The 13,066-nt window shown below is 52.3% G+C and overlaps 1 protein-coding gene across 2 annotated transcripts; it reads right to left on the bottom strand.

The window, feature by feature from the left end:
- Rela (RELA proto-oncogene, NF-kB subunit) lies at window positions 1–9,126 on the bottom strand. 2 transcript variants are annotated; one of them, XM_042676203.1, is made up of 11 exons: window positions 9,018–9,126; window positions 8,428–8,454; window positions 8,179–8,330; window positions 7,860–8,008; window positions 6,883–6,974; window positions 6,403–6,534; window positions 5,474–5,578; window positions 5,048–5,260; window positions 2,698–2,778; window positions 2,532–2,603; window positions 1–1,339 (listed from the first exon to the last, which is right to left on the bottom strand). In XM_042676203.1, exons 1-11 carry the CDS (start codon window positions 9,022–9,024, stop codon window positions 720–722), a joined length of 1,650 nt encoding a protein of 549 aa, XP_042532137.1. In that variant the 5' UTR covers window positions 9,025–9,126; the 3' UTR covers window positions 1–719. The 2 variants fall into 2 exon arrangements, with proteins under 2 accessions (XP_042532137.1, XP_042532136.1); XM_042676202.1 differs by having other exon boundaries at window positions 8,179–8,333.
- Between the last annotated feature and the right edge of the window lie 3,940 nt (window positions 9,127–13,066).

Consider the following 13,066-nt stretch of genomic DNA (forward strand, 5'->3'; position numbering starts at 1 on the left):
CAGCTTGGCAACATATTTATTAGTTCAGAATAGAAAGAGCGAGAGTCCAACTGCTTCGATTCTTCGGTTAAAGACTTGCTTCTTGGCTGAAGAGCTTCCAGCCTGTTCTCCACTATTCTCATACAATTTGCCCTGCTATTAAGGCACTTGAGAAAAGGGGGAGCAGGGAAGTCTCCACACTCCCTTGGGGATCCTGGACTTCAGCCTTCGCTGAGCAAGGAAAGAGCTGGTACAGATCTAAAGGGCAGGAAGGCCAGCCCCTCAAGTGCTGGTGTCAGGCAATGCCACACGGAGGCTGCAATAGGAGCATTATTTTAGCCCGTGGTGTAAATGAATTTGTGATGTGAGGAAGACACTTGATAATAAGGCTTTGTGGCCTTGAAGGCCATAGTTCCAGCTGCTCCTCTATTCAGGAGAGCGCTATAAGCTGGAGGATGGGGAAGGGGCCTCCAGAGTTCCCTACAGAGAAGGGAGCCCACCATCAAGACTGGGGAAGAGAGAGTAAGAGTCCTCCCCATTTCCAGAGAAGTTAATGCTTCTGCTTAAGCACCTCCAAAAAGGAGAGAGACACTGCCAAAGAATAAAATGTGCCGCCTCCAGAAGATGCCACCCAAAGAAGGTGGGGGCAGTTGGAGCACACTCCCCAGAATCCACAGTGCTTGGGGGGGGGGCTTCAGTCCCTGCAACCTGGTGCTCTGGGTAGGGCCGGCATCACCCTCTTAGGAGCTGATCTGACTCAAAAGGGCTGAGAAGTCCATGTCCACAATGGAGGGGAAGTCCTCATCACCTGAGAGGCCATTGGGGAGCCCTGAGGCCCCCAGTGGGTTAGGAGCTGGATCGTGGGGCCTCTGGGACCCGGTTACCAGGCGAGTGATAGCCTCAGGGTAGTCCATCAGCATGGGCTCGGTGGTGGGGTGGGGCATGGATACACCCTGGTTCAGCAGCTGCTGAAACTCCGAGTTGTCAACAGATGCCAGGTCTGTGAACACAGCTGGGTCTGTGCTGTTGCCAAGCAAGGCCCCCAGGTCTTCATCAGCATCGAACTGCAGTTGTAGCAGGGCCTCCGACAGTGTGCCTTCCCCAGCCTGGGTGGTCTTTGGGGCAGGTGGGACCACAGACTGGGGAGGGCCCGGGGGTAGGCTTGGCACAGGGGCTGGGGCCTGGCCCAGAGCTGATGCCATGGCTGATGTAGGGACCAGAGTCTGGGCCAGGACTTGGGTAGGGGCAGGTGCCAAAGCTGAGGCCTGGTTTGGGATCTGCCCTGAAGGTAACAGCATGGGGGAAAACTCATCAAAGTTGATGGTACTGAGGGATGGTGGAAAGGCATAGGGCTGGGGGGCTGGAGGAGAGACAAAGAGACTGGGATCAGAGACAGCACAAGAAACCCACTCCATCCTCTGTACCCCACACCCTCGCAACAGTGCTCAGGATCAACCCCTCCCTTTGCAGTCACTGCCAACACAGTAGCTCCTTCCACTGACTCAATCTGCCCTGGCTCGCTGGATCTGCTTCCAGCCCTTGACCTAAGCCCACCAATTCCCTTAAAGCTCTTTTGTAAGTGGGCCCAATCTGTGGCACGCTCAGGGAACAGTGGCCTGCAGTGGGTACTTGTCACTGTTTGAGCCATTCACCAGCACGTACATCTTGCTACTTTAGCAGTGCTTTGTTTTTTTGCTTTCCTAATTCATTTGAGAGCTTGAAGTAGCTATCCCAGTTCTGCGTCTGTATCTTGAGGAAGACAAATCTGGTTGTCAGTGGCTCATGCCTGTAACCCAAGCTAGCCAGAAAGTTGAGATGTGAGGATCTTGGTTCAAAGCTAGCCCAAGCAGGGAAGTCTATGAGACTTATCTCCTATAAACCATCAAAAAGCCAGAAGTGGAGCAGTGGTGCAAATGACTGAGGACCAGCCTTGAGTAAAAAAGCTAAGGAACAGCACTCAGGCCCGAAATTCAAGCCTGTTAGTGGCGCACGCGCACGCGCACGCACGCACGCACGCACACACACACACACACACAAAGAGGTGCTAGGTGCTGGTGGCTGATGCCTGTAATTCTAGCTACTCAGGAGTCTGAGATCTGAAAGTCATGGTTCAAAGCCAGCCTGGAAAGGAAGATCTATGAGACTTTTATCTCTAATTAAGCACCAAAAAAGCCAGAAGAAGGGCTGTGGCTCAAGTGGTAGAGCACTAGCCTTGAGCAAAAAAGCTCAGGGACAGTGCCCAGGTCCTGAGATCAAGCTCCTGGACCAGTACAAAAAAAAAAAAAATCCAATTCAGGTTTTAACTACTGCAATGGTCCTCAGACTTCCATGGACAGGAAGTTGCTGGTCCTGCACCACACTTCCAAAATCTCCATTCTGAGCCAGGACCCAAGAATCTACGCCACGTGCACTGCTCCCCAGATGAGCCTGACTAGCACTAGCTGCCTGTGGGTGAGGCGATGCCTCAGCTCATTGCTGTCATAGAACGTGTCCTAGCTTCAGCTTGAGGAAATTTGAGCTACTGCTCCAGGGATACCAAAGAAAATCTTTACCTGGCTTTGGGACAGTTGAGTTTCGGGAAGGCACAGCGATGCGCCGGGGTGAAGGCCTGGGATCAGTAGGTCCTGCAGGGCAAAGGCTGGGTTAGCTCTCAGCCCCTAAGGTTGTCCCGGTGCTGCTCCTGGCCTCTATCCAGGGCTCTCCCTACCCCCGCCTCACCACTGAAAGGACTCTTCTTCATGATGCTCTTGAAGGTTTCATATGTCCTTTTGCGTTTCTCCTCAATCCGATGGCGATCATCTGGGAAAGTAACAGGGAGAGTGGGGCTGGTGCTCCTCAGCCAGGCCCTGGTGCTCCCCAGCCAGGCCCTGGTGCTCCCCAAAGACACCCATACTTCCGACCAATTGCTGGAGATGTGTAGCATCAAAGCTCAGCAGTTCCAACACTCCGTGGCTGTCCGAGAAAGCTTTGTTGGCTGAATATCCCCCTGGAGGGCCCTGGGTGGAGCCAAACTCAGGAGCCCGGCTCTAGGGGGGACACTCTCCAATTGCTAAAGCCTTGACACTTTCGTGACAGTAAACAGCACCGGAAATGTGATCTGGGGGCTGAATTAGAGGTGGCTGGGGAACGATTGGTGTGAGCCATCTACATGGATGTCTGAGCCTCCTGCCTGGAAAATGCACTTCTAGGTGTTTCTCTATGGTTAAAGCCACCTCCTCTGAGTTCTGGCTCCTACAGATGTGCTCCCAGGGCACTCTGCACCTACCTCCGTTTGCCTGTCATTCTTTTTTTTTTGGTCACTTGTGGGGCTTGAACTCTGGGCTTCGGCACTGTCCTTGGGCTCAAGGTGAGCGCTCTACCGCTTGAGCCACAGCGCCACTTCTGGTTTTCTAGTGGTTTATTGGAGATAAGAGTCTCACAGACTTTCCTGCCCGGGCTGGCTTTGAACCGCAATCTTCAGATCCTCCTCCTCCTGAGTAGCTAGGATTACAGGCGTGAGCCATCAGCACCCAGCAATTTGCCCGCCATTCTTGAACTAAGGATGTGACTTGCATGGCTGTGTGGTGATTGAGTTTGTGAAGGGCAAGGAATCTGGCTCGGTCATCTTTGTATTTACAGAATCTGGCATACACGGGCTGGGAAGATGGCTCAGTGGTGGAGTGCTTGCCTTGCATGCATGAGGCCCTGGGTTCGATTCCTCAGCACCACATAAGAAGAAAAAGCTTGAAGTGGAGCTGTGGCTCACGTGGTAGAGTGCTAGCCTTGAGCTGAAGAGCTCAGGGACAGCACCCAGGCCCAGAGTTCAGGCTCCACAACCAACAATAACAACGAAATAAGAATCTGGCATACACCTGCCACCACACAAGCATATAAAGCTTAACCAAAATATAGCTGGCTTGAATGGCAGAGACAAGAGACACCAATGGGACATGTTAAAAACTGTTTAAAAATGGGTGATAAGAATTATGGAGGTGGGGCTGGGAGGGTGACTTAGTGGTACAGTGCTAGCCTTGAGCTGAAGAGCTGAGGGACAACACCCAGAGTTCAGGCCCCACAACAGGCAAAAAAAAAAAAAAAAAAAAAAAATTCTGGAGGGCTGGGAAGGTGGTTCAGTGGTAGAGTGCTTGCCTCACATGTATGAAGCCCTGGGGCTAGCCTTGAGCAAAAGAAGCTCAGGGACAGTACCCAAGTCTTGAGTTCCAGCCCCAGGACTGGCAAAAAAAAAAAAAAGAAGGAAGGAAGGAAGGAAAGAAAGAAAGAAAGAAAGAGAAAGAAGGAAGGAAGGAAGGAAGGAAGGAAAAAGAAAGAAAGAAAGAAAGAAAGAAAAGAATTATGGAGCCAGGTGGCTGAAATATGAGGATTGTGGTTCAAAGCCAACCTGGGCAAGAAAGTCCATGAGACTCTTATCTCCAATGAACCACCAGAAAACTGGAAGTGGTGCTGTGGCTCAAAGAAGTAGAGTGCTAGCCTTGAACAAAAACACTCACGGACAGAGTCCAGGCCCTGAGTTCAAGCCTCATGACCACCAATACCAACAACAACAAAAAATTATGTGGAAGTATTTGCTCAAAGTACATCATACACATGTATGGAAGTAGCACAGTGAAATCCCTTTATGTTAACATAAACTAATAAAAAAAGAGAGGAAAAAGAAAAGACACACAGCACAGTAACAGATCTGTAGAGCCAGGGACCTGCGATTAGATGCCTCGTCCCCACTGATAAAGGAGCATAGACCAGTCTCAGTCCTCAAAAACGTAGGGAGAGCTTAAAATTATTTTGCTGAAACTCTTGGAACAGGGGCAGATGTAGTTAATTAACCTTACTCAAAGTAAGCTTTGAGTGTCACTATTTTAAATGAGGTATGAAATGGGTTCTGGGGAGACACGTGTCAGAGGGGACCCTGAGAAATGCAGTTTGATGAATTCACCGTTATAGGAACCTCAGGATGTGACCAAGATGTTATGTGGGGCTGGCATGGTAATGATTGCACAGTATGAATCCCAAGTTCTGCCCCCACTTGTTGGTGGAGGCCACGCGAGCGGGCTGCAGCCTCCCCCCTGCGTACCTGTGTCTGGCAGGTACTGGAACTCCATGGGCTCACTGAGCTCGCGATCAGAAGGCCTCCGCAGCTGCATGGAAACACGCACGGGCGCCTGCAGGCTGGGGTCTGCATAGGGAGGGGTCCGGAATACGATGGCCACTTGCCGGTGCACGTCAGCTTGAGAAAAGGAGCCTCGGGCCTCCCAGCCAGGTCCCGTGAAATAGACCTCAATGTCCTCTGCAGGAGATGGGCAGCAGGTCAGTCAGGCATTGAAACCTCCCAAACCTGCTGCCCCAACCTCCGGCGCTTGTCTCCAGAGACTTCACCCTGCTGTCCAAGACACCAGGGTGTGGGGGGCACCGAAAGCCAGATACATGGCACTCACCACCTCTGCTCAGCCTTGCCCTCACCGCTCAGTCCAAAGAGTCCAGTCCTGCCCCTCGAGTGTACCTTTCTGCACCTTGTCACACAGCAGGAAGATCTCATCCCCGCCCAGGCAGCTCCCAGAGTTTCGGTTCACTCGGCAGATTTTCAGCTCTGCAGTGTTGGGGGCGCCTGAGGGTGTGACAATCAGGAAGGAAGCCCTGAGCCACCACAAGTCCCCAGGGTGGCCTGCTGGAGTCGCAACAGCCCAGCCCAGCATCAAGATTACCCAAAGCTTGTCAACCTCACCTCCGTGCTCAAAGTCAGACTATTCCAGTTGCTCCCAGAACCCAACCAATGCAGCAACTAGTTCACCTGCTAGGTTCAGAGCTCAGTAGGACTCCAGGCCAGGGGAAGACAAGAGTGACTAACACCTAAGCATCAATGTCCTTGTGGTGGGAATTAGCTGGTCCCGCTTTCTCTTTCTCCACCCAACCCAAGCATAGGTTCAGGATCTGGTTTATCCCCATCTTGGCAACAAGCTCTCCCCCCACCCCCCCTCCAGTTTATCTTGGTTTCCTGTCTTTGGGGCTCGAGAGCCCTTTTATTTTCATTCGTCCTGCTGGTTACTGAAAGACTGCGATTGGTCAATGTCAGCTCAGTTCACCTCGAAGTTCCTAGGAGCCTCTGTCATTGCAATGTTATTGTCTAGCATGGCCGGTTCCGGGGAGTCCACTTCCTAGAGTCATTAGCACAGATCCTGGCATGCCACCCTCTGGGCACATGATATGCAAAACATCTGATTCCCAGCACACTCCCAGACAGCCTGGGAGCGACACTTGGGGGGGCACTTCTGGGTCTTCCCGTGTCCTCAACCAGCACCATGGGCACAGACGAGGGGATGAACGTGCTGGACAACTGCACAAAGCCCCTTTCACAGGCCACACCCACCTCAGCCCCCTCCTCCTACCCAGGTCCACCCTCTCGCCCCTTCCCTAGGCAACCTGGCCACTCACGGTTGTCAAAGATAGGATGAGAGAGGACAGGCGGCAGGCGGAGTGGCCTGCCGGATGGGTCTCGGACCGTCACCTGGAAGCAGAGCCGCACAGCATTCAGGTCATAGTCCCCACGCTGCTCTTCTATGGGAACTGCCAGAAAAACAGATGGGGTTAGGGAGGGGCAGAGGGAAGGGATGAAGGAGGGCAGGGAGCTCTGGCAGAGATGGCTGTTTGAGGGCGGGTGTGACAGAAGGTCTGGGAGGAGGAGGAAGACCAGGTTCTGGTCCCATTGCTGACTCCACTGTGACCCAGAATGTCACTCCGCATCTCTGGGCTTGTATGTCAGTGGCAAAATGGGAGCGTGGCAGGTATGGGAGGGAAGAGTCCATCTATACTGTGAGTCTTGGCATTGAGGGACAGGCATGACAGACCGCCAGGGGAAGATGACGGCAGTGGGGGTGGGGCACAGGCTCCAGTCTTTTCTCCCCTGCCCCTCACCTTGGAAGGGGTTGTTGTTCGTCTGGATGCGCTGGCTGATGGCCTGTTCCAGGTCCCGCTTCTTCACACACTGGATACCCAGGTTCTGGAAGCTGAAGTAACCCCCCCCCAAAAAAAAATTACTTCCCTGTCTCAGCAGGGCCCAGATGGCCCCTCCTCAACCCGCAGGTAACTGCTGGGGTGCTCCACAGCCTTCAAAGGCTTTCTTCTCCTTACCTTTGGGGACAAGACACCCTCCCCCCACCCCAGGGCTCCCCATTCTTGGCCACAGGGGCTTCTTCCCCATTCCCTAATCAGACTAAACTCACTCCTACTTCAAAGTCATTGTTCCTTTGGTTTGGAATGCTTTTTCATGCATCTCTATTCTTTCTCACCAAGTCTTAGAAAAAAGGTCTTCTCTGATTTCTCAATCCAAAAGAATGAGACCAGCTCCCCAGCCTTGGGTTAGTTATACTTTCAACCTGTTACCCTGATTTATTTTTTCTTTATTTTTTTGCCAGTCCGGGGGATTGAACTCAGGGCCTGGGCACTGGCCTTGAGCTGCTTTTGCTCAAGGCTAGCACTCTATTACTTGACCCACAGCACCACTCCTGGCTTTTTCTGTGTATGTGGTACTGAGGAATTGTACCCAGGACTTCATGCATGCTAGGCAAGCACTCTACCACTAAGCCACATTCCCACTTCCTACCCTGTTTTCTTTTTACTAGTGAAATCATTACTCTCAAGGAATCTTGTCTATTTATTTGTGTAATTAATTCTTGTCAACAGGTAGTTTATTAGTTACAAAGTCCATCAGTTCAATAGATATATTCACAGATTGATTTCAAGACAAAGAATTCAGCTTGCAGAGCTGGGGCAGAACAATGAGAGAAATTTGACTTTGTGCCCAGAGAGGAGAAACTTTGTAACCACTCCCCAGCCCTCTGCCTCCAGTCCCCTCCCCTGACCTCCCCACCTCAGGCCTGCAGAGCGCTCACCTGTGGATGCTCCGATCAGGGCAGAGCTCAGCCTCATAGAAACCATCGTGGCAGTCCTTCCCCACGAGCTCATGAGGGTGAGGTCGGTGTGGAGGATCCTTGGTGACCAGGGAGATGCGAACTGTCCCTGGTCCTGTGTAGCCATTGATCTGTCCAAAGTACAGAGTATTCTAGAAGGCCAGCAATCCCAAATCTGGCTCTCGGACACAGGCGAGGGGGGGATGAATGTAAAGCAGCCTGAGAGGCAAGTCGGCTGGGGCTCCTGGGGTCCCTCCCATTCCATCTGTGCTCCCACCCATCCCTAGGGGTCAGTGCTGACCTTGATAGTGGGGTGGGTCTTCGTGGTATCTGTGCTCCTCTCACCAGGGATGCTCCCCGCAGAGCGCCCTTCGCACTTGTAGCGGAAGCGCATGCCCCGCTGCTTGGGCTGCTCCATGATCTCCACATAAGGACCAGAAGCCTGGGCTGGCTCTGCTGGAGGCACAGCCAGTGCCATCAGGGGCTTGCCGCTGTGGTCCTGAACCCCAATAGCCCCTCCTCTGCTACTACCAAAGGCCTGTCCACTTACCTGAGGGGAAGATGAGGGGGAACAGGTCTGAAAGGGAAAGGGAAGACACTGTCAGTCCTTACAGGGTAAGGAGGGGCATCTGATGGAGCCGGGCTCCTCTAGGACTCAGCACCTGCCCCTACACCCTGCGGTGAAACGAAGGGAGCAGCAGCACCTGTTTCTCAAAGAAGAAGGGTTATGGAATGCCTACTCTGCAAAAGGAAACTGAGTCAGGGCAAGTTTCACTTTCATAAGGGGCACTGAAAAGAGGGCACTACCCCCCCCCCCCCCCCGCGGAAAGCAGGCTCAGATACGTTCTCCCCTAACAAGGAAACGAACTCAGAACTGCCCCCCCCATGGGCCCTGGAGGGGGGAAAAGTGAGTCAAGGCTCACCCCACACTCCCACCCGGGGAGGTACTGCGCAACGCTCCCCCTACACCGAGAAGGGAAACTGAGTCAGACCCCTCGCTGCCCGCCCCGCCCCACGCCACCATCCGGCCGGCCGCTCCCTGCGCAGCACCTCGCGCGGCGCAGAAGGCGGGGTACGGGGGCCGCCACTGCCCCGCTCGCCCGGACACGGCTACCCCGTGGGGTTAGAGGGCGCCCTCACCGTCCATGGCCGGGGTCCCGGGGGGCGGGGCCGGGGTCGCAGCTGAGCCCGCGGCGCGCGCTAGAGCGGAGCCATTCGCCAGAGGCGGAAATGCGCCGCGCGCGCCCGCCGCCGCGTCACTGCCCGGAATCCGGCCGCGCCTGCGCGCTGCGCCGCTGCCCGAGCCGCCGCGCGCGGGGATCCGCAGCCAGTGCGCGCCGCGCGGAGGACGGAGAGGCCGCGCGCGCCGCCGCCGGGAGCCGGGGAGCCGGGGAGCCGGGATCGGAGCGCACCGCGCCGGCGACAAAAGCGCTCCCGCCTGGAGGCCGCTCCTGCGGCTGGCGCTGCGGCCGCTCAGCTTGTTCTTGGGTCTCGCCCCGCCTGGAGGGCGGGCCGGCGATTACTCACTCTGTTTTTAGGGGATTTCGGGTCCCCCCCCCCCCCCGCGCGGAACGGAGGAGTGTGGTGATGTCACCCCGGGCCGGGTCTGGAGCCGAGCCAGGGCTGCTTACCCTGCAGCCGCCCGCCCCGCACGGGGAAAGGCCCGGGCCTGCTGCGCCCGCGAAGGCCGGTGGTGGACGGCACCTGGGTAGCCCACGAGGCGCCGTCTGGTACCGAGGTACAGGGCCACGATCGCCGCCGCGCGCGACCGGGCTCGGGGCTGTCACCTGCCCCGCTAAACGCCGGCCTTCGGGGGCGCCCACGAGTAAACCCCGAGCTTCCTCCCTGCCACTTTGGGGGAGTGTGGCCCTAAAGATCCCAGCCCCCCGGGGGGTCACGCTAAGTGCCCGGCTCCTCGGGCTGAGCGCGCGCGTGCGCCCCACGCAGCTTCCTCCCGGGCGGCCCCGGAGTCGTCTCCACTTGGAGACTTAGGTTCTCTCAATTTAAATTAGGAAATGATGTGGGAATTGGAAAAGATTAGAAATTCTGACTTGCTTTCCCAGTCTCTGACAAAACAGGAAGGGAAAAGTGAAAATAGTTACCGCCCCTCCCACTCGTTTCTGTTTCTCCCTTGGCTGGCCCTGACTAGGAAAGGCAGTTTTACTGTTTTGGGGAGGCGGACTTCAAGTCGACCGAATGGATTAGTTATAATCTCTAGTTAATGACACACAATCATCATTGATCCATGTATGATCCTCATTTTAAAATTGACATCTGTTTATAACTTAATACCATGAATACTCATTGCAAAGTCGAGTTTTATCCCTTGAAGGGACAGATATAAAACCACATTCATCTACATTTTTTTCACCTGTTTGTTCCTTATCTGCGTGTCCTGGATACCACTGGCCAGAATTCTGTTTTTGTTATTGTTGTTAGTTTTTTGTGTTGTGCTGGTCTTGGGCTTCAACTCTGAGCCTGGGTACAGTCCCCAAACTTTTTTGCTCAAGGCTGGAACTCTACCACTTGAGCCACACCCCCACTACTGTTTTGTTTTGTTGGTCACCGGGCCTGGGCGCTTTCCCGGTGCCAAGGCCAGTGCTCTTAACGATTGAGCCACAGCACCACTTCTGCTTTCCTAGAGGTTTATTAGTGATAAGAGTCTCACAGAGTTTCCTGTCTGGGCTGGCTTTGAACCTTGATTCTCAGATCTCAGCCTCCTGAATAGCTAGGATTACAGGTGTGAGCTACTGGCACCGGCCCCCACTACTGGTTTTTTGGTGGTTAATTGGAGATAAGTCTTATGAGCCACCAGCACCTGGCTGGAAGAATGTATTTCAAAGAAAAAAATTACACATCTTTACATATCTATAAAATATACTGTTTAACTGGGTGTTAGTGGCTCATGCCTGTAATCCTAGCTACTCAGGACGCTGACATCTGAGGATCATACACAGTTCAAAGCCAGCCTGAGCAGGAGAGTCCATGAGACTTATCTCCAATTTAACCACCAGAAAACCAGAAGTGAGGCTGTGGCTCCAAAGTGGTAGAGCACTAGCCTTGTGCACAAAAGCTCAGAGACAGTATCCAGGCCCTAAGTACAAGCCCCCTGACCCACCAAAAACAAAACATACTGTTTGGCTTTATCTTTGAACTTGTGTGTGTGTGTGTGTGTGTGTTTGGTTGGTCGTGGGACTGAACTCAGCCTGGGTGCTGTCCTTCAAGCTCTTCAGCTCAAGGCTAGCACTCTACCACTAAAGCCACAGCACCACTTCTGGCTTTTTTCTGCTTATGTGGTGCTGAGGAATCAAACCCAGGGCCTCAGGCATGCAAGGCAAGCGCTCTACCACTGAGCACCTTCCCAGCCCCTATCTTTGAACTTTTATGAAGAGAATAGTTTATTATTGTCCTTCTATTATACTTTCTTTTTGCATTAACCTAGTAAGGTTCATTCAACTCAGTTTTATTCACTTTTCCTTGCTCGATATTCTTTTTGTTGTGTTACTATACCACAGTTTATTAATCTCTTTGCCTTAAGGATGGAAATAGGATTTCCTGTTTTTTTTTTTTTTTTTCTATTTCAAACTATGTTTCTTAAGAATATTCCTGGTGAATATCTCTGGTTAAACATGTATCCAAGAGTTTCTCTTGGGTATATACCTTAAAGTGATTTATTAGGGTATAGTATTTCCTCAGTTTCCTCAGTTGCATTGGTTTTCCACCATTTTCAATCAGTGATCCAAAGTGATCATTTACACAAGCTGTGTGGCTCATGCTCATAATCCTAGCTAGCAGCTGGGATTAGTGGCTGAATTTTGGGAGGATATTGGATTGAGGCTAGGTGAGGCAGAAAAATGTCCTGAGACCCCTTCTATGGAGAGCTGAATGTAGTGATGCACACCTATTATCTTAGCTGGACAGGAAGTATAACATAGATTGTGCCCAGGGGTCACACAGATAGAAAGTGAATATTGGATTTTGTTTTGTGGTGCTTAGAATGGAAGTCAAGGTCTTGTGCATGCTAGGCAAGCCCTTATCACTGAGCCCCACATCTCCAGCCCCAATAATGTCTTTTATATTTCCAATTGTGTGGATGTGGGTGGGTGTGTTTGTGTTTGCTGGCCTTGGGGCTTAAACTCAGACCCGAGCACTGTCCCTGAACTTTTGTGCTCAAGGATAGTGCTCTATGTCTAGAGCTACAGCTCTACTTCCAGCTTTTTGGTGGTTAGAGATGAGTCTCCTGGACATAAAAGTCTCAACAACATAAGGCTTTCCTGGCTTTGAACTGTGATCCTAAGATCTCAACTTCTAGAGCAGCTGGGATTTCAGAAGTCAGCCACTGGTGCCCAGCCCCAATAGGTTTTGTAAATTAAATTTTTGATTAGCATCTATTAGTTTTACTCCATTGTAACATTTCCCTACATGCAGACAATGTACCCTTGTCAACCCCCTCTACCACTCTTCCTCAATCCCTGTTCTTGTCAATTTCAACTGATTTCATTTTCCTATTTTCATATATATGCATGCATATTCATATTCTTTAGTCCTCCCCAACATCCCTCATCCTGCTAGTTCCTGCCTCCTATCCAATCCAACTTTTTTTTTTTTCAGTCATGGGGCTTGAACCTGGGCACCGTCCCTCAGCTCTTCACCTCAAGGTAAGAGCTCTATCACTTGAGCCACAGCACCACTTCCAGTTTTCTGGTGGTTAATTGGAGAGAAGAGTCTCACAGACTTTCCTGCTTGGGCTGGCTTTGAACTGTGATCCTCAGATCTGAGTCTCCTCAGTAGCTAGGATTACAGGTGTGAGCCACAAGCACCTGGCCCAATTTTTTTTAAATTATTTTTGTCGGACTGGGAAGGTGGCTCAGTGGTAGAGCGCTTGCCTTGCAAGCCTGAGGCCCTGGGTTTGATTCCTCAGCACCACATAAGCAAAAAGAAAAAAGCCAGAAGTGGCGCTGTGGCTCAAGTGGTAGAGCGCTAGCCTTGAGCTGAAGAGCTGAGGGACAGCGCTCAGGCCCAGAGTTCAAGCCCCATGACCGGACCCAAAAAAAAAAAAATTATTTTTGTCAGTTGTGGGGCTTGAATTCAGAGCCTGGGTGTTGTACCTGTTGGGGTTTTTTTGTTTATTTTTTTGTTTATTGTTTTATTTTATTATTTTTTTGTCGGCTAGCACTCTACCACTTGAG

This window comes from Dipodomys spectabilis, unplaced genomic scaffold (assembly GCF_019054845.1).
Source record: "Dipodomys spectabilis isolate Male_0828 unplaced genomic scaffold, ASM1905484v1 ptg000030l, whole genome shotgun sequence".
Lineage (NCBI taxonomy): Eukaryota > Metazoa > Chordata > Mammalia > Rodentia > Heteromyidae > Dipodomys > Dipodomys spectabilis.